The sequence below is a fragment of the Lytechinus pictus genome, chromosome 18 (assembly GCF_037042905.1).
Source record: "Lytechinus pictus isolate F3 Inbred chromosome 18, Lp3.0, whole genome shotgun sequence".
Lineage (NCBI taxonomy): Eukaryota > Metazoa > Echinodermata > Echinoidea > Temnopleuroida > Toxopneustidae > Lytechinus > Lytechinus pictus.
Genome location: NC_087262.1, coordinates 20,227,384 through 20,253,884, shown reverse-complemented (window position 1 = coordinate 20,253,884; position 26,501 = coordinate 20,227,384). Strand labels below are relative to the sequence as shown.

The following is a 26,501-nucleotide window of genomic DNA, read 5'->3' as shown; positions in this document are numbered from 1 at the left end:
GACGAGAAAGAAAAACGATCTTAAGCGACACCATAGTAAAATCACCATCGTTGTCAGAACGGAACTTTACTCCATTCATGGACGGTCATGCTCCAAAACTGATATAAGGTTATGTTTCAAAACTGATAAAAACGATGGTTTTCGGCTGGAATATATTACCGAAGAAGATTAATTTATATTGGTGATTATATTGGCGACTAAAACTTATAAATTTTGTTGGTGAGTCTTACTAAATTTAATGAGTTTTTGTGACAGGAAAGTGGTGAATCAGTGTCCACGGATACCCGAACCCGAAAAATGAAAACCGTTATCCGTCCACACAGGCGGAAACCGTTCGGATATCCGTTAGGTGGCAGCACTAATTTCATAATTTTTTTCTACTGTTTTAAAAACTTTTTTCAGGATGAACGTCCCCTTTAAATAATTGATAAATTGAATAGCCCCTATAAGGACCCTCTTGTTAGAACCACAACACGGTTAAAAGACATGTTCAGGGAGGAATAAAATACATGTGCAACTAATTTAGGCCCCTAAAATCCAGGATAATCCTGGATGTTAGGGGCATGAATTATCATATTTAAAGGAAAATTTGGTTACTCTTTGAGTTGAGCCAATGCCTTCGTGTACCTATTCATATGCTCTTATATATATATACAGTGTATATCCTATATCCAGCCACACACACTGCATGACATAAAAGTCTGTGTCTGGGGAAGTTGCCATAAAATTAAGTTAAACTGCATAGAATATGGTCATGCATGTACATGTAACAACATTTTCGCCCATTCGTTAATTCTATCTAACATTTCAACTTGCTTTCTTTTTGTTTGTGTATCCAGTGCTTTATAAAAACAGTGGGTATTATTATTTCGAACAAGCCTCAGAGCACTAATTGGACATTTTTATGTGTTACATGTAGATGTGTGTCAGTTGTTCAAGCATTCAGTTCACAACCTTCTTCAATATGGACATTTACTTTATTCAGTATGGATTACTTTAATTCAGTGAACCACATGGTATAAATGTAGTACGATGCATGGGACTTTTTCAATGTCATTGGTGCAAACTTCTGGAATAATTTACCCATTAATACATGGGAAGAAAATAAGAAATAAATAAGATCATAATTTCATAGCAATCCAAGAATCAAACTCTTGAGTGTGTTGAAGTGTTCATGTGTACATTCTTCTGATGTTCATCTGATTTTGTGTTATATGTTGATTTCTAATCTCATTTCAATCCACAGGCATTTCATTGCCATTCTGCAAGAGGCATACGTGTATGACAAGGAGCTAGTAACTAATCAACCAATCAGGTGGCAAGCCAACAGCTCCATGTAGTCAGCCATGCTGCGCTGTAACGTTTCCCATCACCATGGCAGCAAGATGACTCTGTTAGTCCGGTTGCCAAGCAACAAGGGGTAATTGCCAGGTAACTAAGTAATACCCTATACATTGTTGATTTGTTTATAATCAATAGCTGTGTATGTAAACAACCTGTCACCTCTCTGAGTATCATGTATTCAAATGTGCACACAGTGAATAAAGTAGCCCGTTGCGATTGATCTGATCAATCCCAACTATGGAAAGCCAGCAAAGTCAACATATAAAATACATTTTTGTTCAAAAAAAATTTAGAGATGAATGTATATCCATTAATTCATTGATTTCTTGACAATTTGGTTTTGACAGTTTGCTTTTGTTTACAAAAGACATTTTGTGAATTTCCTGTAGAAAAGAATTATGAACCTGATGGATTTCCATAGAGTTACGATTGATTGGATCAATTGTAACTCTTTGTAAGACAGGGCCCAGATCTCAAGTGGGAACCATTTTAATTGGTCCCTTATTCTTTCTTTGTGTAAACATCCAACTTGACACTTCTCTACACTGTGTATTATGACTTAAATGTAAACATAGTGAAAACAGATGGATCTGGGTGCAAACTTCAAGTCTCTCTTACTGCTCAAGATATGAAATCAGTGACAACACTTGATGGTTGATATTAAAATGAAATTATCATCCTTATTATTTTGTTATTATGTGTATAATGTTATCATAATTATCATCATATATATATTGGTCATTGTCATCTTCATTATTCATCATCATTATTGTTATTATTCATTTCTGAAATTATTATTATATTAATTTTATTTAGTTTTTTACATTTATTTATTTTGTCCTTATTCATTTACTTCATTCATTATCATTTTTCGATTGTTATTATTTCAATTATCATTATTTGTTAGTATTTTATTTTTGGTTTCATTATTTCTTGTTGATTTTTATGTATATATTTATTCTATTTATACTATCATTCATTTATTTATTCATTTTTATCATTATTATTATCATTATTGATATTATTATTGTTGTTTTTTTTTAAGGGGGGGGGATAAGGTGAAATGTAGCTGTAAAATTGTCACTATTTGAAGAAGTGGATTATACAACTTTATTGTGGTTTTTATCTATGCAATAGTATTACCGCGATGCGTTCATTTATTGTATTAATACATAATTAGCAAAGCTTTTATGGTTGTTTAATGTTGTTTATCTCAATTTCTATTACCAGAGCTATATCAGCCCCTAATCATAAATGATGCTATAAGTTCAAACATGTTGTTTACAAGGTTTCTGAATTAGATTTACACTAAATGGACAACTAATTGCAATTATGATTGTGTGGGTCAAATTCTTGTGTGTACAACACTAAAAAGTCAGACTTTGTTCGTCATAATGATCTTGCAGAGTTTTCCAAAATGGTGACCTTACTAACCTTTTAAGAATATTATCTCACTAACCTTTATAAAATATGTGGATAAAATAGATCTTGCCACGAGCGATGAAAGTTGGTGTCAATGGTGAATTGCAAGCTGCTGTGTGCTACTGAATTCCTGCCTTACGTTGAGACCGAGGAAAATTTAGTTTGTTAAATTATAAATATTTGCATTTAAAAAGAAGTTTTGAAAGGGCTCATATTCATGTAATATTGTGCTCTGTGCATGCTTGTACGTACATTACATGTTTGTGTTTTGGTTTGTGTTTTTAATTTGGGATGTGAATATTGGAATTTTGTACATTTTATTTTTTCTGCTCTTCTTTTTGTTGTTGTCATGCTTAACTTAAAAACTTATTCGCATTAAACTTGTATTATAAAAATGTTTGTTCGCTCGTTTACATATTTTGGTGCAAAGTGTAAAGATAATTTTTTTCCCATTGATTTCCAATAAATTCTACAATACATGATATTATTTTCTTTTCTATTGCAGTTCTTGTAAGGAGGCATGGGTTGCTTCATTTCCAGATTAAATGCCACTTCTCCTTGTCCATCAGATGTTAACATTGAAGACAACGTGGTGAGCCAAGAGAAAATAGTACCAGCAGATATTGAGGAGACTCGTCCAGAGAGTGAAAAGAGAAAGACCCAATCAGAGAGCACTAGATCAGCAAGCTTGAAGGACATCAAGAGAAGTAGTCAGTCAGGAAGCACAACATCAGCTAGTCCAAAGACTTCACAGAGAAAGAGCCAAATAATAGGCCCCTCACAAACAAGGGATTTGATGGCTTCAGAAAGTACAGTTCAACCCGAAATCCCTCGACGGCTCCCAGAGCTAGAGAGAACGAAGGAGGGTCACCTGTTACCACAGGAGGTTCCCAAATATGATGCTGGTGAGGACTTTGTATCAGCCCATGAGATGTACAACTCATTAAATGATGGCCAGAGAGCTCCATATCTACATGATCCACAGTACATGCTTATTCTTGATGTGAGGGACAGAGGTGACTACAATGAATCCCATATTACCACTGCTCGACACAGTACTGCTGTTGATACGGAATATGACTGTCTCCTAAGTCAAGGAAAGGTTGATAAGTTCACTATGGTTATTGTCTACGACCAAGGCAGTACAACTCAGACGGTTGACTCAACATTAGCCAGCTTTATTCAGAGATTGAAAGATGCAAATGTTGATGTTCTGATCCTTAGTGGGGGCTATGACACTTTCCACAAGACTTATCCATTCTTATGCAACAACTTGACCATTCGGTCAGAGCAAGACCGTATGCGGAACTTCAGTTCATACCCCTCTGTTGTCCTGGAGGATATTCTTTACCAGGGCAACGTGAAGCACTCCAAGAATGAGACAGTCCTCAAGAACTTGAAGATCACGCACATCCTCAACGTGTCAACAGAATGCCAGAATGCCTTTCCAAAGAGCTTTGAGTATCTTCAAGTTAAAGTAGAAGACGAGTCTACCGAGCAGTTAGGTCCCCATCTAGAAAGAGCAGCAAAGTTCATAGCAGGTGCTATCAATGGGGGTGGTCGGGTCCTCGTTCACTGTGTCCAGGGTAAGAGTCGCAGTTCAACCTGTACCATAGCATTCCTCATGTCCTACAGAGGTTGGACATTGAAAGATGCCCATGAGTACCTAAAGGATTGTCGATCAATTGCTGCTCCCAACAGAGGGTTTCTTATCCAACTCTCCAAGTTTGAAGAATCCATCTTTGGGAAAGTTCTTTCCTCGGTAGATGACTTGTATTTTTGATCAATTTTTGTATCCTTGCTGATATAGTTAATGATAATCAACTTTGAAGTAAGCTTGACCTACATGTAAAAAATGTTTAAGTATGGTGTTGTGTTAGGTTGATGATTTTTGTGACTTCAACTTTAACCCTTTGAACCCTAAATTATTGGGGGTGGCCGTGACCCATACCCTGAATTATTTGCACGTATCAACCACATTCACAAACTCCCATGATTTGAGCCCCAATGGTATCTTCCCCCCTGCTATTACCTGGACCGGGCCGGCTGAAGTTGTTTAGCTTCTTGCAGACCTGGTAGGCTGGTATTCCGGCCTATCAGGTTCAAAGGGTTAAATCAGAAATCTTGGGTCGTAAATTATTTTGGGTGCCCCAGACTGAAAATATTAAGGTTTACTAAAGGGAGTTACAATACATGTAAATAAACAAGCAAGCAGCAAAAAGGACACACAGCTTTGTGTCTTCTCTGAACAGTTGCATACATGTCATGAATATGCAGTGAGTGAGCTGATATTGTCACATCTCCATTTTATTTTATTATTTATTCACCTGCATAGCAGAGTGAGACTATAGGTGCCGCTTTTCCGACAGCGGCGGTGGCGGCGGCATCAACACCAAATCTTAACCTAAGGTTAAGTTTTTGAAATGACAGCATAACTTAGAAAGCATATGGACCTAGTTCATAAAACTTGGCCATAAGGTTAATCAAGTATTACTTAACATTCTGCCTGAGTTTCAGGTCACATGACCAAGGTCAAAGGTCATTTAGGGTCAATGAACTTTGGCCAAATTGGGGGTATCTGTTGAATTAACATCATAACTTTGAATGTTTATGGATCTGATTCATGAAACTTTGCCATAATAGTAATCAAGTATCACTGAACATCCTGTGCAAGTTTCAGGTCACATGATTAAGGTCAAAGGTCATTTAGGGTCAATGAACTTTGGCCAAATTGGGGGTATTTGTTGAATTTACCATCATAACTTTGAAATTTTATTGGTCTAGTTCATAAAAGTTGGACGTAAGAGTAATCAAGTATCACTGAACATCCTGTGCGAATTTCAGGTCTCATGACCAGCGTCAAAGGTCAATGAACTTTGGCCATAATGGGGTATCTGTTGAATTACAATCATAACTTTGAAAGTTTATGGATCTGATTCATGAAACTTGGCCATAAGAGTAATCAAGTATCTTTGAACATCCTGTTCGAGTTTCAGGTCACATGACCTAGGTCAAAGGTCATATAAGGTCAATGAACTTTGGCCATGTTGGGGTATTTGTTGAATTACCATCATATCTCTGTAAGTGTATTGGTCTAGTTCATAAAACGTGGACATAAGAGTAACCAAGTATCACTAAACATCTTGTGCGAGTTTCAGGTCACATGACCAATGTCAAAGGTCATTTAAGGTCATTGAACTTTGGCCATTTTAGAGGTACATGTAATTATTAGACTGCTGTCATAACTTTCAATGTTTATAGATAAAGTGTATAAAATGTGGATATAGGGGTAATCAAGTATCACTGACAAGTTTTAGGTCACATGATCAAGGTCAAATGTCAATGAATGTAGTTGTATCATTATATGAATGGTGTTTTTTGTGAATAATTATTTTATAGTAGTTTTCAAAGTCAGCACTGCTGCTATATTGAATCGCGTGATGCAGATGAGACAGCCAGAGGCATTCCACTTGTTTCCTCTTTACATTTCATCATCTGAAATTTTATTAATTTCATTGTTTTTCATACACATTAAATTTGAAACTACAGAAATTAAACATGATATTGCACATTGAATCAGTAATAGTCAGTCCTATGATTTCTACATTTCCAGAAGAGAAAAAGGAATAAGGTGAAGCACATAAATAAAAAGTAGTGATGTGACATCATTAAATCGCTCTTTGCTTTTCATGATATGCATATAAAAACATTAAAAACATTGTTTTCCTTTGAAAAGATTTGGAATTCGTAAATAAACTGAACTTTGTTCAATACATGGTATCTTTTATGATATGCATGATTATGTTAATGCTATTAAGTTCATAACCTTTACATGTCTTTCTATTGCTTTCACATGTCTTTTCATTTTCTTTATTTCTTACATCTTCATGAACCTTAAAAATATGAAACTGAATGGAATGCATTAAACTTTGAATATGTAAATGTGTTCCATTTTTAAACACTACTGTAGGCTAACACGTTGGCTCGATTTCATGTATCATTCCAAATATTTACATGTATGAGAGTTGTTTATATGAAACTCAATTGAGTATTTATTGTATGTCACTGAAAACATCATGCTTATGTTTTAAGATGAAATGGTGCAATTTCACAATATCTTTACAAACATAATTTTGAAAAGTCTGGTAAGATAATTTAAAGAAAGAAATGTGGAAACAATTTTAATACACATGGTTTCCCATTCAGCTCAACAAATTTTACCAGAAAAGCTCTGAATAAATGCTTTTTTTGTATACTATTTATTGAAAATACATAGCTTCACAAGTCCATTCGGGATGATCATGTTCATACACAGATTTGTATTGTTCTTGAAGTGACAATCTAATTATGGAATTATATGTACTTATTATAATTATTTGAAATATAGGTTTGCATGATGTATATTTTGCAGTATTTATTTTATAATAGTATTATCTTTTGTGCAAATAATCAATATAATCAATAAACTGTATGTGCATGTGCTCTTTTAAATTCATGCCTACTGTATGCTCTATGTTTGGGTTACTTATTGCTAGTATGACATTAACTTTCATTATAGGTTCAACAAATATATTTTACATTATGTAGTTCTTTACATCAGTTTTAGAGATGATGAATAATTAAGTATTGTTTTATGTACAATACAGTGTCGATCAAAATTACTTCACATTATACATCTATCCAATCAAGTCTTTCATTCAGAAATAGTACAGAAGAGGCAATTTTTTCTTCAGTTATGACGTCATATTTGACTTGATATGCAGAGTTCTAGCAAGACCCAATTTAGTTGTGATCGCTATTTCACAGAATATAAAAGTTTTTTTCATGTCCAAATCGGTGGTCTTAAAGCCAAATGTGAAGGAACATCATAGCAAACTGACATTATTAAATATTTAAAAATCTAATATTATGCAAATGACACATGATTAAAGATGGAAATGAACGCAAGTTCAATGGCTCTTTGCAAGGAGTTAGTTTTGACACACTTTTCATTTGAAATTAGTGGTGGATGGAAGCAGTGTTTTTCATGAGTGGTGGTCAGAAATCTTCTGTTGTACACTGTAGCTATAACACTGTTGATTTGTGATACGTATACAGATATGGAAGGTCAAAATTGGTCCTCAAACTAAATTTTATGAATGTTGTGACAAAGGGTCATAAATTTCTTACAAAATAAGATGTGCATTAAATTTGTTCATGATAACGAGTAGCGTATTATTAAAATTATCTGTCATAGAAGCTAGCATGAGAAACTTTTGAACCTTACAATGATGTAAATTTTCTATGATTTCAAGAATTAGTAAATTTATTGTATGTTTAGTGTTTGTTACCCATGAAAAATAGATACTATAATGCAGTTTCAAATCGTAAAGTTTGCTGTGGTGTTTTAAGTGATACTTCAAATCATACTCTTTCATAGATTTACAAATGTTCTTTGATCATGAATCTAATTGTTCAGAGCATGGATCAAGCTATCATATATTTAAGAAAAAAAAGAATCAGTTTCCTTCTAGCATTGGTGTCATCTGATGGGATAGTAACACTGTTTTCAGTACAGCGATCAGTGCTGATAAAAAGCCTACCACCAGTCAAAAATTGATATGGGCACAAGATGTAACATCAAGCCCATTTGACCGGTCCATATTTCCCCTGAGATTTCAAACACATTTTCATGTTCAATGCCAGCAGATTCTCTAATATCGCAGTAGAGTGTTACACCCTACTACCACCAGAAATTGGCTGGCGATGACACTTCACTGTTAGTTACATGTATGTATGATACCACTGGTTATCAAACGTATATTATTAATTCATGATTATTTACTGTAGTACCGATATATAGCTGTTATGATCATTATGTTTGAAATTAGACTTTTGTTAATAAATTTAAGAGAATATAGACTTCACCAGCTTTTCTAATAATAATATAACTGTTTCTAAATCATTTGTAATTATGACTATACATGTATCATGTGACATTGATTTGATCAATGAAATGCACAATCTTTTTATATGCAATCTTGAGTGCCTACTGTACTTTTATAATATATCATACAAGTGCTATGTGCTATCATTTTACAAATAAATTATGAACATTTCTATTCTATTAATATTCATTCTATTCGTTGTTTTTTCTTAGCTTACCTTTCTTATTGTTAGTATATGGTTACAAGGGCAAAATAAAGAATATACAATTCCTAAAACGTACCTATGGCAGGCTTTCAAGCTAATGTTTGTCCTCTGAATTGATCTGTTAAATTATATTGAACATTTTAAACAGTCATTTCCATATATTTCATAATGAGCATACATATGTCAAGCCATTCATGCCAATGTTCATCCTCACCACAAGTCTGTCAATTGATTTTGTTAATTCCTATTTACGGACAACTGAATTTAGATTTGAAAGTTGAATGGAGCCAGTGATATCAATTCTATCTTGCTTGTAATTAATTCTAGCTGCTAGTGAATCATCTCATTGGTTATATTATGAAGAAATTGATGGGCATTAAGGAAACAATTTCTAGGGAGCAATTGAAATATCATTTCTATCAGAGTGTGTGTAGATATAGCGAGTAACAGCGAAAGAGAGAGAGAAATGGAGAGAGGGGTAGGGAAAAAGATTAGAAGGGGAATATTGGACAGAGAAAAATAAAATAGAATTGGGGGGGGGGGGATAAAGAGATGGTTAATGAGAAAAAAGGAAGATCTTGTGAGGAGGAAAGTGACAAACAGAAAGCACAAGTGGGGGGAGGGGATAGAAGGATGAAACAGGACTGGAAAATTCAGTAAAACGTCTTCATGATACCCGAAAATTTACATTTCAACTATCTTTACTTGCTCAACTATCTTTCCTGTTGCTTATTTCTTAAACATTTTCTGTTTTCATCCTTTCAACAATCCCAAATCCAGTCTTCACCACTTTTCATCCTTGTCATTGTGCTATTCCATTCCCTCACTCTTTAATACCGTAATCTTTCTCATTTTCTACCATTTTCCGACTTTTTTCCATTCTCAAATGCTCACCATTCTATCATTTTGTCTTCTCACCTTTTCAGACAGCTCATTAATGAATATGTATCACTAGTTTGGATAAAAGTGGTTTTCTTTTGAAAAAGGTGTTAAGTATCTGTGGACTCATTGTTTGGTGTAAGTGTAACATTGCAATTTACCCAAACAAAAAATGACAAGATTCTACATGTATTTGTTTCATGAAATTCTCCTTGGTATAAAGCGCATTATGCTTTGAAATTTTGTGTAAGAATCAACAAAGAACATGTTTATTGATATTAAAATTTCCAGAGAGTACACAATTAAGCATAATCAGAACAAAGAATTTTTTGTTTTGTTTTTCATTTACTTCTTTCAAATATAAACAGATTTACAATTATTCACAGCTGTACAGAAAAAATAAAAGAGATAAAGAAAGAATTCGGAGAGATTTATTTGTAAATTGTCAGGATCATAACGATTGAGAATCTTATCAATCGGTCAGGAAAACAAGACTTTATGAGAGTGGCTGAAATACTGCCTTTCAACCTCTTCTGGGATGTCAAATTTTCTTTGAGGGTCCATAGGTTTTTTTTTCAATGGGACATTTCTTTCTCCTCTTCAACCTTCAACATGAGCAATCGGTATAACAAGCCAATATAAGGTGAAAAATCTCTCTTGTACTTATTGGCATTGACACAAATAACAGAGTGGAATAAGACTAATACCTCAGTCACATTTCATATACGGTGGTCATACGGTGAGTCAAAAACAGCAGTTTTATTCATTTTCATTCAAGCCACCTATATGTAGCTGGTACAAAAAGTGAATAAAATGGACGTTTTCGACTTGCCGTACGGCCGCCGTAGGGAAATGTGACTGAGGTATTATAATAAGTGGATGATCATGAAATAATCCTTGTGTAATAGAGATCAACTAAAAATATAATAAATAATGACAATACCAAATTTGAAATGCACAATAAAGACATATAAAAAAAAGAGACTATGGTTATAATTTACATGTAGATTTTGTCAAGTTCATAAAAATTTATGTACAAATAGAGTTCCTTTGAAAATGCAAATTGCTAAACTTCACATCCACATAGATTCTCTGATATTTTCAAGTATTTCCAATTTCCTTTCCAGCAAGAATGAAAAGTGCTTACAATAAATACAAAGATAAGTTACAGAAGGCATATCAAATATACACCATATAAATTACACCTTCATATTTAACTGAATCATACACTGGATAGTACACATAGATAATCAAGTGAGGTTTTTGGTTGCATTAATAAGTGTTAGTATTTGTGAGCACTTGATTAATAATATTCTCCTGTGAGCAAAGAATGTGTGAGAGGGCAAGTCAGAACAAAAAGTGAGACTGAAATACATCCATGGCTTCTAAACGAAAGCCAAACTTGATTCAGACACGCCCATCAACTGCATGTCCTCTATGTAGTAAAAACACTGTTACGTAACCAATGTTTGTACGGATCAAATTCAAAGTAAATCCCTCCTCTGAGGTTCTAGATGAAAAGGCAGACTCTTTTCAAATGTGCCTGTCACATGCTTTCCTCTTGGATGAGATCAAGAATAATATTGTTCATCGAAATTCAGTTCATTATTGAGAATGCAGTTTTTATGGCTCCTCAACTGAGAATCCCTCATTGATAGTTGGTTTGTTGGGGTTGTTCACCAGTAGCCAGTCAGCTAACCAGATCTGAAAATAAAATTAGAAAAAAGCGAGTAATCTCAGTGATCAGACCTGTTGCAGCTGAGATCTGGGGGAGGGGGTCACTTGAATACTGCCTCCATCAAAAACTTGGTTTGGAAAAGCCCAGTTAAAATAAATGACTTGTGCCCCATCAAGATTTTGGTGTGAAAAACCCCAGTTAAAATAGCTAAAAAGGATAAATACAATGTATGACAGTAATTAAATATTTATCATGTACAATTGTCTAGCTTGCATATAAGTTGTACATGATGATATATTACATCATCACTTAGTACTCCACTCACGAATTTTCACTATGATTACAATATATGATATTAAACTGTGAAATGAAACCAGACTTATATCCTCTTAGCCAAGGAACAAAAATTAATTGAACCCCAAAATTAATTTCCTGTTTAATTTACATTATTGTAGCTTTGCTATTTGCCAGCTGAAATAAACTGACAAACCATTTCAAGGGTTACCAAAGCTAGAAGAGTCACAGAGAGTGGTAGCCAAACACTTACTACTGGGTCTTTTGGCTTCTGTTTGCAGAGCTCTGTGAGTCCTTTAAGAAGAGTTGGGTTCACCACCTTAGCAAGATAGTCCTTAGCTACTTGACCAGCAGGAATGGGCTCAATTACACCTGAAAGAAAAACATGAACAATCATAATAACAAACTAACAACAGCGAATATTACATTACCTGCAAAAGTCAACTTACATCCTGACAATTTTTTAAAATTAGAAAGTCAAAAGGGGCCTAAGCTTTCGATCCCAGCAGAATCTTCGTCGGAGGCAAAATGACAAACATATAAAGTGGAACAACCATAATATAGACCACAGACAAGCTACAGCAACACTAGAAACAAGGAGACAAAAGGGGCATTAGTGAGTAGAGAAGACCAATCAGGTTAGTGAAGGGGATGAAATAAAAGGAGTAGGCAGACACAAAGGGAAGTTAGTGTAAGTAAGGCCAGTAATTTTTTTAAATCTTAATATCTCTTAACTTTTTAAGGCAAAAATTGATAAATATAGCTACACTGCAAAGTCTTTGACCTACGTGTAGAATGCAATTGGTAGTAAATACAATTTATTTTGCATATCTCCTTTTTATTTCTCTTTTTCTTATATTGCAGAGAGATTTTGAGCATTATAGATCAAACTTACCCCTCCCTTTTTCCTTTTTCTTTCTTCTTCTTCTTTTTCTTCATCCTGTATCCAGTCACAAATAAATTAAAATTTGTAAACCTTTAACCGTCTCAGTCTGCCTTTTCAATTTCCTTGTAATATTGAGGCAAACTTTAAATTTAATAATGAATTAAAGAATGATCCACTTACTATCTGGGAACATGAATCTGATTTCTCTTTCTGAATTATGATAGCCATCGCTCCCATGGACAGCATTCTGTTGATCATCAATTCCATACATGGCACGGATGCTAAAACAAAATAGATTGAAAAAAAAAATAAATAAATAAAGAGAGAAAATGCAATAAATCCAAATAACAAAACAAGGACAAAGTTCTGAATTCATTAATTTTTTTTTTATGAGGAATTTACTTTACAAAATCACCAAACAAGTATACCAAGACCATGTTATTAGAACTTCATAAGGCAGCATAAAAATTCGTTCAAAATCAACAATTCACTATTAAATGTTAAATTACATGTATTTCATAATTATATTGTCTCAGCTGTTGCACAAATTTACTTAAAAAGTTATTCATCAAAAAACTTCCACTTCCTTTCCCAGTCACTTGTAATTAGTAGGGCAATGTTTAGCTATATTTGTAAAGTATACCTATCAGGATGTGTCTCTCTTGCTTTCATGCTATTGGTTGGGCCACAGAGTTCTCTCCAGTAGCCGATTGCATTCTCCCTGGCCAGGACCATGGCAATGATAGGGCCACTGCTCATGTAAGCAACAAGACTCGGGAAGAACATCTTTCCAAAGTGTTCTGCATAGAAATCACTCATCTGTTCCGGTGTGAGGTGCACTCTACGTTTCTGAAGGGAGAGTGTTAAAAGAAATATAAATGAAACCATGGTCTAAAATGTATTGAAAGGTTGCTACTAGTCTAATGTAGTCACCAGTCGTAACTTACCTGTACATCATTTGCTTTATTTTTCAAAAAGGGCAAAATCAAATTAGATTTCAATGTGTATTGGATGTGCTATTTCACTAATATTTTTTTCTTTTTCAAGAAACAATTAAACAAGGGAGGCAGCATAGCTCAGTTGATTAGAGTGTTTGTTTCAAAATAAGATCGCGTAATGTAAGGGGTTTGAATCCCGCTCATGCTAATTTTGTTCTTACTCAATCCAACTGGCATACCGCCCTCTACTGTTAATTAGTTCTCTAAACTTGTCATTGACATTAGAACGTCCTACCTATACACTACATCAGCCAGGAATCTTGTAATAGCACAATCAGCTAAGCATGTGCACCGTATTTACCTGTGTACGTACGTCATCACAAAGCAAGTCAAAGGTCATGTCATTGTGTTGTTCATCGTGGGAACGTTTAGTAAGTGAGCCGACTAGTAAGAAACCTCTCATTTTTCATATTCATACTAAGAGATTTGTTATACCTTCATACGCATTAGGCGTACAAAGGTTAATAGATAAATAAAATTTAACAAATTTAACCGATTGGTAGTTCTAAAGATGGATTTCCTCAGGAAATCCATCGGTGTTTACATGTCTCGCTTAGCAGTCTATGCGCAGCGGGTCAAGGCCCTGTGATGTAAAAGTATATGTAAAAATATTTTTTAAATATCATCACAGAGTCCTCAAGGCTAGATTTTTATGGACTTTTGCTGGCATGTGGCTGTGTTTACACACAAAATATGTATACTCTGCATCCATGCAACGTACAGCTGAGCGAGATACAATTTCTTCTATTTTTTGGCATATAAACATGATCTATTTTGTTCCTTTTTCAGAAGTTATATGGAATTTCTGTAACTTTTAAGTAATTTTTATTATGTTTTAAGACTTGAGGATTATTTTTATGTATTTTATACTGACGAATAAAAAGCTTTCTAAATATTGTTGGCCTACCTACCTAGTGTTAGTTACCTGCCAGTCCCGGCAAAAAAGTTCAGGTCAAGTCAATCTTATCTTGACGCACGACGTTCAATTGCCATATCTTATTGTCCAATGGCATTAACGGAAAGACAAGACAAGAAGAAAGTTTGAAACAAACCCCTTTTCATATTTTTTTTAATTTTAGGCCTACTATTTTTTACTTCAGTCATTTTCAGACATCGACAATGTCAATGACAGTCATGAATTTTGTTTCAATTTGAAACTTTGAATTTGGTTTCAAATCAAATCATGCAAAAGCCAAAACTAAAGGAATCAGGGACAACTCGGACCACGGGACAACTCGGACCGCGGGCCGAGTTGTCCCACCCATTACGAGATTTTTTTTCTCACAAATTTGCGTCTATTTTTCCGTCATTTCGTAATTTCTTGTAAAGATTTTCTAGAGATATGGTCTGATGGTAATGTTCTTCACTTTCCATTACTTTTTTTTCGCTGAAATAAAAAAAAAGTGTAATTTTAGGCGTTTTTTGACAGCTCGCGATTCCCATAGGCGCGCGTGTATTAACTGTGTCGGTGCTCGGCTCGGCCCCGCTCAACAACTGACTTGATTTTGTGATCATTTATCCTCAAGTTACCACTTTTATCGCAGAAGATGGACATTCTTGTATTCCATTAACTCCATTTTCTCATCACAAGAATAAAATTTGGTGCATTTGCACGATTTTGTTAAAGTTTTTCACCTTTTCTCTCTGGTCGCAAGAAGCGAACAACCGATGAACGGTCCGCTGCTCTTCATCGCAATTCTACGTAGCTCGGCCGCCTAAACTGGCGGGGTGGGATTCAGCCCGAATCCCCAATGGAAGTGGGCGTGCACAGTCAAAGAGCTGAGCTTGACTGAGTGAGAGAGTGAACTAGAGCTTGAAGCTTGGCAGTGTCGTATAGGCAGGCTCTGCCTTTTTTTTGTAAATATTTATAAGCCTATATATTTTTTTATTTTTTCTATTTTTATTTTCCCTGGTGTAGAGCTTTAAGATAATAATTTAATATACTTCAATTTCTTTTACTGAGTGTGACTGTGGTGTGGATGTTTGAGTCGCACAAAAAAATACTTTTACGTGGGTGGGGGCTCGGGGCGATTCACTCCTGCCCCCGAAATGTGAAAAAATATTCGCAGTGTAGATGTGTGGGCATGCCGGGCTGAGGGTAGCCATCAATAATAAATGTTTATTTGGGGGCTTAATTTTTAACTTCAAATTGATTATTTTTAGGCCTATTTTTTTTTTCATTTTATTTATTTTTTTTATATTGAGTGTCCCTGGTGTAGAGAGCTGAGTTTTAAGTTGTAATAATCAATATGCTTCAATATCTTTGACTTTGAGTGTGACTGTGGTGTGGATGTTTGAGTCGCACAAAAAATACTTTTACGTTGGTGGGGGCTCGGGGCGATTTCACTCCTGCCCCCGAAATGTGAAAAAATATTCGCAGTGTAGATGTGTTGGCATGCCGGGCTGAGGGTAGCCATCAATAATAAATGTTTATTTGGGGGCTTAATTTTTAACTTCAAATTGATTATTTTTAGGCCTATTTTTTTTTTTTTTTTTTTTTTAATATTGAGTTTCCCTGGTGTAGAGAGCCGAGTTTTAAGTTGTAATAATCAATATGCTTCAATATCTTTGACTTTGAGTGTGACTGTGGTGTGGATGTTTGAGTCGCAAAAAAAATACTTTTACGTGGGTGCATGGGGCTCGGGGCGATTTCACTCCTGCCCCCGAAATGTGAAAAAATAAATATTCGGGGTGTAGCTGTGTGGGCATGCCGGGATGAGGGTAGCCATCAATAAAAAATGTTTTATTTGGGGGCTTAATTTGAAATTAAATTAATTATTATTTTTTATTTTTTACAGGATTTAAAACAAAATGATGTAATTTATCGTGCCCCTTTCCATTCCTCGTTTTTTCCCTGATTTACTTTCTTTAATTTCATTTCTTGGTCTTAAGGGTGGATGTCAGGCTGCCGGGGTGGAATTCAGCCGGAATTGCCAATGGAAGTAGACGTACCTGCACAGTCGTGAGCTTGGAGACTGAAGCCTTGCCCTATACAGTTGTGAACATTTTTTTCAATCAAGTTTTAGGGCCACTCAGTGTTATTCCCATTTGAAATATAATCAGGGGCGGATCAAACATTTCCCTACAGGGCCAGGGGGGCATTTTGTATAGGAATTTTTTGACAAAAGGTCTTCACTGCCAAATCATAGTAATTTGTTTCCCCCAGGAAAAATTTGACAAGCAAAGAAAAAAAAAGGTTTTCAGTTGCCTTTTGAGTACCTCTCAAGGGGGAGAGGCCGAATGTGCAACCCCCCCCCCCCTGATTCGCCACTGGAACTAATGTCCATTTCATTTAGTTTGTAATTTTTTACAGGAGGAAAGAATGGAGTAAGAAGTTTTGTGTTTTGTATTTTTACCAATTATTGTTTATTCAAAGTAAAACGTATTTAAGTTAGTATTGTTCCAAAATGCATCACTAATCTTAATTAACTTGTTTAAATTTAAAATGTAAGCCTGAATAATAATGAATTGTGAACTTTGAATAAATAGAAATATACATGTATATGTCATATTCTTTAAATTGTAATATTTTCAAGTCATATTTTATCTCCATTCTTATCTAATCATTGTCTCCCTTTCTCATTATGTTCATCACTCTTCAAATAAATTTATATTCTATTACTGGTATAAAAAAAGCCAACAATACTAAACACTGATACATCGATCAATAGAAAAAACAAAGAAAAAGAGGGAAAATACAAAGAAATGACAGGTACATGGAGGGCCCAGGCCGGGGGTAACGACAAATCATGCTTGTCTGGGTATTAAAAACAGGAGAAGGGTGGTCAATACAATATTGCAAATAGAAACTATGAAGTGGGTTTCGTTTTTATCAAATAATATTTGCAGTTCCTTTGGAGTGATGTTGTTTTTGTTTTTCTTTAATAGAATATCACCCATTCTAGAAAACTGAACTTTGTATCTAACACTTAGTTGCCCTAGTGTTGTTTTCCAATCTACATTTTCTAGTTCCTGGTATCATGATTATGGATGTAATCATTTAAGGTGTACCAGTTAGAAAATTTTTGACTTTTTGTATATATTTACATAAATTATGCAAGTTGCAGGTCACGTGGTTGATAAATTGTTGACACAAGCATTAGCTCTATGATCACCTTCTCAATGACTCTTAAGACAAGCTTCTGTAACAATAAAATTATTGTATTTACTAGATAATTTGAACAACTTGAACAAATTGTGGCAATATTATTTAATAAGTTATATATCAGTGATAATGGGGTACTCCTGGCTGAAAATGATATGATTTGAACAAAGAAAACATTAAAAATTTGATCAAAATCGGATAAGGAATAACAAAATTATCGCTGCATTTTAAAGAATGATTTGCATTATTCTGGTGAAACAGGTCTGGCGTGTCTACATGGATATTCAATAAGCAAGCTTATGATGTCACATCCTCACTTTTATTATATGAAATTAGATTGATTAATTTTTAAACGTTAAATTCAATAACCCCGCTATTTGATGTCAGATTTTAATGAAATAAGCACTTTGATATGTGAATGTTACTATATCAAAGTGCTTATTTCATTAAATATTTTCATTAAATATTTTCATCCCGGAGCATCCCTTTAAATGATTTATTTATTATTTCTGTTTTCTCAAGAAAGAGTGGTCTCTTTAATAAACAAGTGGAATGCCTCTGGCCGTCTCACCTGCATCACGCGATTCAATATAGCAGCAGTGCTGATTTTGAAAACTACTATAACTCGCACAAGATGTTCAGTGATACTTGGTTACTCTTATTTCCACGTTTTATGAACTAGACCAATACACTTAAATAGAGATATGATGGCAATTCAACAAATACCCCCAACGTGGCCAAAGTTCTTTGACCTTACATGACCTTTGACCTTGATCATGTGACCTGAAACTCGCACAGGATGTTCAGTGATACTTGATTACTATTATGTCCAAGTTTTATGAACTAGACCAACACACTTTCAAATTTATGGCTGTAATTCAACAAATACCCCAATTTGGCCAAAGTTCATTGACCCTAAATGACCTTTGACCTTGATCATGTGACCTGAAACTTGCACAGGATGTTCAGTAATACTTGATAACTATTATGTCCAAGTTTCATGAATCAGATCCATAAACTTTCAAAGTTATGATGGTAATTCAACAGATACCCCCAATTCGGCCAAAGTTCATTGACCCTAAATGACCTTTGACCTTGGTCATGTGACGTGAAACTCATGCAGGATGTTCAGTGATACTTGATTAACCTTATGTATAAGTTTCATGAACTAGGTCCATATATTTTCTAAGTTATGATGACATTTCAAAAACTTAACCTTAGGTTAAGATTTTGATGTTGATTCCCCCAACATGGTCTAAGTTCATTGACCCTAAATGACCTTTGACCTTGGTCATGTGACATGAAACTCAGGCAGGATGTTCAGTAATACTTGATTAACCTTATGGCCAAGTTTCATGAACTAGGTCCATATACTTTCTAAGTTATGCTGTCATTTCAAAAACTTAACCTCAGGTTAAGATTTGGTGTTGACGCCGCCGTCGCCGCCGCCGCCGCCGCCGTCGCCGTCGGAAAAGCGGCGCCTATAGTCTCACTCTGCTATGCAGGTGAGACAAAAAAACTGAGTTAAGTAGAGAGCCCTGTAATGATACAACAAGTGGAACGTCACTGGCAGTCTTACCTGACACCTGCATTACACGATTTAATATAGCAGCAGTGCCCGGGAGCAGTGCTGACTTTGAAAACTACAATAAAATAGTTATTCAAAATTAGTTATTCAACAAATACCCCCACATGGCCAAAGTTCATTGACATTGAATGACCTTTGACCTTGGTCATGTGACCTGAAACTCGCTGCAGGATGTTCAGTGATACTTGATTAATCTTATGTCCAAGTTTCATGAACTATGTCCAAATACTTTCTAAGTTATGCTGTCATTTCAGAAACTTATTCGGTTAAGATTTGATGTTGACGCTGCCGTCGGAAAAGCGGCGCCTATAGTCTCACTCTGCTATCCAGGTGAGACAAAAATCATGATACAGTGATGAAAAATAAAGTAAAATAAATTTAATAAAAAAGAAAAACCACATGCTATATAAAAGAAATGAAATTCAAAATCATAAATTCGTCATTTTTATTGAATGAAGAATTTAATTTATTGATAATTGGAAAAAATATTACCCCTATTTTCTTTCAATATAACCAAAATACGTGTAGGGCCTAGTGTGATTTTCATCACATAACATGATTTAGAACAAAAATCAAGCCATAATTTTGGGTTATCATGTGGGACGGAATCTTCATGACTGCATTCGTCGGACGGAATTTTTCTCTTAAATCCATCTCTGCCGGCTTTTCACCTTCCCTCTCCATCATCCTCATCCCTATCATCATCCTCGTCCCTATCATCATCCCCATGGGCGGAAATCTGTCCCCAGGGGGGACCTGGGGCTGGAAAATTTGACAAGCATTAAAAAAAAAGGTTATCGCCCAAAATGTAGGGTCATTTTATAACCCAAAAATAATTGACAAGAAAAAAAAGGGGGTTTTCACAAATATAAGGTCATTAATTTAGTCCTAAATACATGTATTATTTCAATTGTGAATGATGTATTATTTTGTTCTCCATCATACAAGAAGAAAAATAGTAGGGTGGACATTTGATATTGTGTCCCTTTACTATTTTTGGTAGGGGGACACGTCCCCCCCTGGGATTTCCTCCCATAATCATCCCCATCCCTCACACCCTTGTCCCTCTCACCATCTCCATGCACCCCTCTCATCAAGAGTCATCATCCCCATCCCTCTTATCATTGCCATCCCTCACCTCCTCGTCCCTCTCATCATCGAGGCCCATCCCTCATCATCGCCATCCCTCACATCCTCGTCCGTTTCATCATCCTCATCTCCATCTCTTTCATTACCTTTATCCCTCTCATCACCCCCCCCCCCTTCTCATTAAGAGTCATCAAAAATTATCATCCCTCTCATCATCACCATCTCTCACCTCCTCGTCCCTCTCATCATCAAGGCCCACCCCTCATCATCGCCATCCCTCACATCCTCGCCCCTCTCACCATCTCCAAAACTCGGCTCTCTACACCAGGGAAACTCAATATAAAAAATAAAAATGAAATTGGCATGCCCACACAGATACACCTAGAACATTTTCACATTTCGGGGGCAGGAGTGAAGAGGCTCCGAGCCCCCATCCACGTAAAAGTATTTTTTGTGCGACTCAAACATCCACACCACAGTCACACTCAAAGTCAAAGAAATTGAAGCATATTGATTATTACAACTTAAAACTCAGCTCTCTACACCAGGGACACTCAACATAAAAAAATAAAATAAAATGAAAAAAAAAATAGGCCTAAAAATAATCAATTTGAAGTTAAAAATTAAGCCCCCAAATAAACATTTATTATTGATGGCTACCCTCAGCCCGGCATACCCACACATCTACACTGCGAATATTTTTTCACATTTCGGGGGCAGGAGTGAAATCGCCCCGAGCCCCCACACTGATCGTAAAAGTATTTTTTGTGCGACTCAAACATCCACACCACAGTCACACTCAGTCAAAGAAATTGAAGTATATTAAATTATTATCTTAAAGCTCTACACCAGGGAAAATAAAAATAGAAAAAATAAAAAAAATATATAGGCTTATAAATATATACAAAAAAAAGGCAGAACCTATACGACACTGCCAAGCTTCAAGCTCTAGTTCACTCTCTCACTCAGTCAAGCTCAGCTCTTTGACTGCGCACGCCCACTTCCATTGGGGATTCGGGCTGAATCCCACCCCGCCAGTTTAGGCGGCCGAGCTACGTAGAATTGCGATGAAGAGCAGCGGACCGTTCATCGGTTGTTCGCTTCTTGCGACCAGAGAGAAAAGGTGAAAAACTTTAACAAAATCGTGCAAATGCACCAAATTTTATTCTTGTGATGAGAAAATGGAGTTAATGGAATACAAGAATGTCCATCTTCTGCGATAAAAGTGGTAACTTGAGGATAAATGATCACAAAATCAAGTCAGTTGTTGAGCGGGGCCGAGCCGAGCACCGACACAGTTAATACACGCGCGCCTATGGGAATCGCGAGCTGTCGAAAAACGCCTAAAATTACACTTTTTTTTTATTTCAGCGAAAAAAAAGTAATAGAAAGTGAAGAACATTAGTCATTACCATCAGACCATATCTCTAGAAAATCTTTACAAGAAATTACGAAATGACGGAAAAATAGACGCAGATTTGTGAAAAAAAAATCTCGTAATGGGTGGGACAACTCGGCCCGCGGTCCGAGATGTCCCGTGGTCCGAGTTGACCCGACAACTAAAGACAAGGAATAGGGGCCTAGGGCTATTCCTACCTAGAACTTAACTAGGTTAAGGCCTAGTTTAAAGAAACAAACTGAGTATTTGATGGAAAATTATTCGAAGAAGGTTTGTTAAATGCAATTCGACAAAACATGATTGAAGACAAACCAACAAAAGGACACACACAGTCACTCAGCTCAATCACGACACAGCAACCACAGGGAACATGACACATTCTGCAGTATCTGGGACTGTGATATTGATAATTTTACCTGCAAAATAGTGAAACCCGACTGCAGGATAATTTCCTCGATTTCGACTGCTCTGTCGATTGCATCTGGTTTTATAAGTGCAAGAGTCCTTTCTACATAGACCTGAGGAGGCTCCATCATTCTGTTCTCTATGTCGTTTTGAGGCATTTTGGTGATTTTTCAGAGAATATTAGCCCACGAAATCTCGATGTCAGCTGCTTCTGTTGCCAAGTAACAAAATATAAAGCGCCCTCTGCGTTCATTAAGTTCGAGGTGATTATCGTACAAGGACAAGGTTGATAGCATAGAGATATACTATAGTATCCCGTAATTAGTAACCAACTGGAATAAAATTATTGGAAATGGTTTTTTGACTGATTTGAGTAGGTATGGGTGTCAACATTTACCAAAAAAAAGTTAGGAGGAATACGGGTTGGGGAAAGTGCTTTTTTTCAAGGTCAAAGGTCGATGACCTTTTTAAATATACTGTATCATGGTATCTCCCAGATAAAATATTACAGGTTGGTGATCATAGTGTCAAAATGCACAGATTCTTACAAGAAGATCAAATAAAATCAAATCAAGTACCTACAATGCTCATTCACCCATGAAATTCAAGGTCAAAGCCTTTCAAAGTTCAATGACCTTTATTACATTATATACCTTATACGGTATAATGGTATCTCTGAGATGAAAAGGTGCAGGTTGGTGATCTAGGTGTCAAAATGCAGAGGTTCTTATAGGAAGATCAAATAAAATCAAATTAATTACCCAGAATGCACATTAAACAATAAAATTCAAGGTCAAAGCCTTTCAAAGGTCAATTACCTTTTTTCTACATTATATACCATATTCGGTATAATGCTATCTCTCAGATGAAAAGGCGCAGGTTGGTGATCTTGGTGTCAAAATGCACAGATTCTTACAGGAAGGTCAAATAAAATAAAATTAATCACCTAGAATGCATACTAACCCATAAAGTTCAAGGTCAAAGGTCAGTGACCTTTTTACATAGGCTATATATCGTATAAAGGTATCTTTGAGATAAAATGCTGCATGTTGGTGATTTTGATGTCAAAAAGCAATTTTTGCAAGAAGATAAAAAAAACTAAAATAATCATACAGAATTATCCAATATCCAAAGTCAAAGGTCAAAAGTTGATAAATATTTATATATCCATGCATGATTCCCCCAAAAAAGAAATTAATCCATTATATTCACATTTTATTTGTGAATAATAGAAAGAAAGATAACTATTTGTAATGAACATTTGGAAGTCTAATAATTTCACTCTGAAAGAAATAAGGATATAAAATGGCCATGGAAAATATATTTAGGAGTTAAAGGTCAATCAACTATGTCAATAGTGTCAGGGAATTTAAGTAAATAGGTCGATATAACGTGATTGTGGCACGTAGGTATAGTGATTCAGATGGGAAAAAGACTGACCTGCGTGGAAAAAGAACACAAATTTAATAGTTGAATCCTTGACCAATGATGATGTCAAAATACAAGTTCGAGGTAAAATTGGATCAAATAGCACTTTTTTTAATAATATACTGTAATGCATTGACAAAAGTGTAAAAAAAAGCATTTAGATATGCATTTTATAAATCTAAATCAAGGTACTAATTTCTCTGTAGCAATAGGTCACTAACCTCAAATGCTACAATCAATACTATAACACTATAACTTAATCTGTAAATGGAAAGGATAGGCCTAAGTCTTATGACAAGCATCATCCGAGAACATTTTCATATAGCCAGGGACAATGACGAAGAATTAAAATAAGGCAATCATTAGAGCTGCAGCTTTTTTTGTCATAGATGAAGTTAAGTGTCTCAACTTCAGCAAAGAGTAATTGAACTCTTGAAAACCTTCTGACATTTTCAAGACTTTGATCTGGCCCATTCAATGAAAGCCTAACGTTCTGTCAAGGGATATCAGACCAGGATCTATATTATTACTGATAATTGCACATCTTGATTCTCAAGAACTGGAAGTGGTGCTGTAGGAGTTTTGTTAGGTCGATGGATGTGTACTTGTAAGCTATTATCTCCTTTTGAATTGCATTGTTATATGCCACATTTGTACATGATAACAATCAGTTGTTCTGGACCAAAAACATGATCCTTGTACAAACTGATACCTAGTAGAAATAGCATCATGGGTGACGTACGGCAGAGAGCAGATATGAAGTTTTGTCTTGCAGCATTAGCATCACAAGATATTCTGGCAGCTCGCAATGAACTGATGAAAGATACTAATTATACGGGAATTCACCTTTGTTGAAGTTGATATATATATAATTTACTACATGTATATGACAGAAGCTGCAGCTCTAATGATGGCCTTCATTTCATCATCATCATCATCCCTCTGCTGTTTGGAAATGCTCTCAGAAGATGCTAGCTGTGACATGAGAGTTAGACCTGTCCTATCCATTTTCAGAAGATTAAGCTAATAGTTTATAGTATTTATTATAGCATTGATGTGAGTGGCCTATCGCTGGAGAGAAAAGACACGACAACATTGGTTTAGATATAATGATGCATTAAATGTTGCTACTTAAGATAAAAATCATTTCAAATTATATACTTGATTTCATTTATTTTTTCAGTGCTTTTGGCAATGCATCGCAGTATATGAAAAAGTGTTATTTGGTTATCAACTTTTTAAACTTAATTTCCACTGATATTTTGGAAAGGGCTCATTGACCTCTGACCCCTAAATACATTCTCCATGGCCTTCATTATTTCAGACCGAAATTATGAAACCTCCATGTTTTCATTACAAATTAGCCATGGTTATTTACATTATTCAGATATAAAATATGAACACAAAAGATATTGTTTTTGGTTATTTTTATATCATATAGATTATATATTTCCTCTGATCTAGGATTTCAAGGGTGAAAGTTTATTCTTTATACTTATTTTAGTGTTGTTTAATCTTCTTGTACAAGTCTTTGGATTTTGGCACCAAGATCACCAACCTGCGGTGTTTTATCTCAGAGATACCATTATTATTATCTAATGTTAAAAAGGACATTGACCTTTGTCCTTGAATTTTATGGGTGAATGTGCATTCTCGATGCATAATTTTATTTTATCTTCCTGTAAGAATATGCGTGTTTTGACACCAAGAACAGCTGCACCGTTTTACCTTAGAGATACATATGTAATATAAAAGGTCATTGACCTTTGGCCTTAAATTTTATGCGTGAATGTGCATTCTAGGTACTTAATTTTATTCCATTTGATCTTCTGGAAAGAATCTATGCATTTTGACACCATGATCACCAACCTGTGCTTTTTCATCTCAGGGATACCATTATACAGTATGGTATATAATGTAAATAGGTCATTGACCTTTGAAAAGCTTTGACCTTGAATTTTATTGGTGAATGTGCATTCTAGGTACTTAAGTTTATTTTATTTGATCTTCTTGTAAGAATCTGTACATTTTGATACCATGATCACCAGCATGTACCTTATCATCTCAGAGATACCATTATACGGTATGGTATATAATGTAAAAAAGGTCATTGACTTTTTGAAAGGCTTTGATCTTGAATTTTATTGGTGAATGTGCATTCTAGGTACTTAAGTTTATTCTATTTGATATTCTGGTAAGAATTTGTGCATTTTGACACCATTATCACCAACCTGCGCCTTTCCATCTCAGAGATACGAAAAGGTCATTGACCTTTGACCTTGAAAAAAAGCACTTTCCCCAACCCGTATTCCTCCTAACTTTTTTTTGGTAAATGTTGACACCCATACCTACTCAAATCAGTCAAAAAACCATTTCCAATAATTTTATTCCAGATTGGCTCTTTTGGGGTCTAATTTAGGGATACTAGTATCCCGTAATTAGTAACCAACTGGAATAAAATTATTGGAAATGGTTTTTTGACTGATTTGAGTAGGTATGGGTGTCAACATTTACCAAAAAAAAGTTAGGAGGAATACGGGTTGGGGAAAGTGCTTTTTTTCAAGGTCAAAGGTCGATGACCTTTTTAAATATACTGTATCATGGTATCTCCCAGATAAAATATTACAGGTTGGTGATCATAGTGTCAAAATGCACAGATTCTTACAAGAAGATCAAATAAAATCAAATCAAGTACCTACAATGCTCATTCACCCATGAAATTCAAGGTCAAAGCCTTTCAAAGTTCAATGACCTTTATTACATTATATACCTTATACGGTATAATGGTATCTCTGAGATGAAAAGGTGCAGGTTGGTGATCTAGGTGTCAAAATGCAGAGGTTCTTATAGGAAG

General features: G+C 35.2%; 2 protein-coding genes across 2 annotated transcripts; one reads left to right on the top strand and one right to left on the bottom strand.

Annotated features, from left to right (window-relative positions):
- Positions 1-1,245: 1,245 nt before the first annotated feature.
- On the top strand, positions 1,246-8,876 carry LOC129281949 (probable rhodanese domain-containing dual specificity protein phosphatase). Its single transcript, XM_054917872.2, has 2 exons — positions 1,246-1,431; positions 3,272-8,876. The coding sequence occupies exon 2, from the start codon at positions 3,287-3,289 to the stop codon at positions 4,547-4,549; it is 1,263 nt and encodes a 420-aa protein (XP_054773847.2). The 5' UTR covers positions 1,246-1,431; positions 3,272-3,286; the 3' UTR covers positions 4,550-8,876.
- Positions 7,665-22,473, bottom strand: LOC129281214 (nucleoside diphosphate kinase homolog 5-like). The gene is made up of 5 exons (XM_054917157.2): positions 22,231-22,473; positions 13,279-13,484; positions 12,816-12,916; positions 12,003-12,121; positions 7,665-11,481 (listed from the first exon to the last, which is right to left on the bottom strand). Exons 1-5 carry the CDS (start codon positions 22,375-22,377, stop codon positions 11,401-11,403), a joined length of 654 nt encoding a protein of 217 aa, XP_054773132.1. The 5' UTR covers positions 22,378-22,473; the 3' UTR covers positions 7,665-11,400.
- Positions 22,474-26,501: the final 4,028 nt, after the last annotated feature.

Coding starts and splice junctions, on each gene's coding strand:
- LOC129281949 (XM_054917872.2), top strand. CDS start 3,287: ATGGGTTGCTTCATTTCCAGATTAAATGCCACTTCTCCTTGTCCATCA.
- LOC129281214 (XM_054917157.2), bottom strand. CDS start 22,377: ATGCCTCAAAACGACATAGAGAACAGAATGATGGAGCCTCCTCAGGTC. Junction 13,485..22,230: donor CGGGTTTCACTATTTTGCAG/GTAAAATTATCA, acceptor CTCTCCCTTCAG/AAACGTAGAGTGCACCTCAC. Junction 11,482..12,002: donor AGAAGCCAAAAGACCCAGTA/GTAAGTGTTTGG, acceptor TTTTATTTTCAG/ATCTGGTTAGCTGACTGGCT.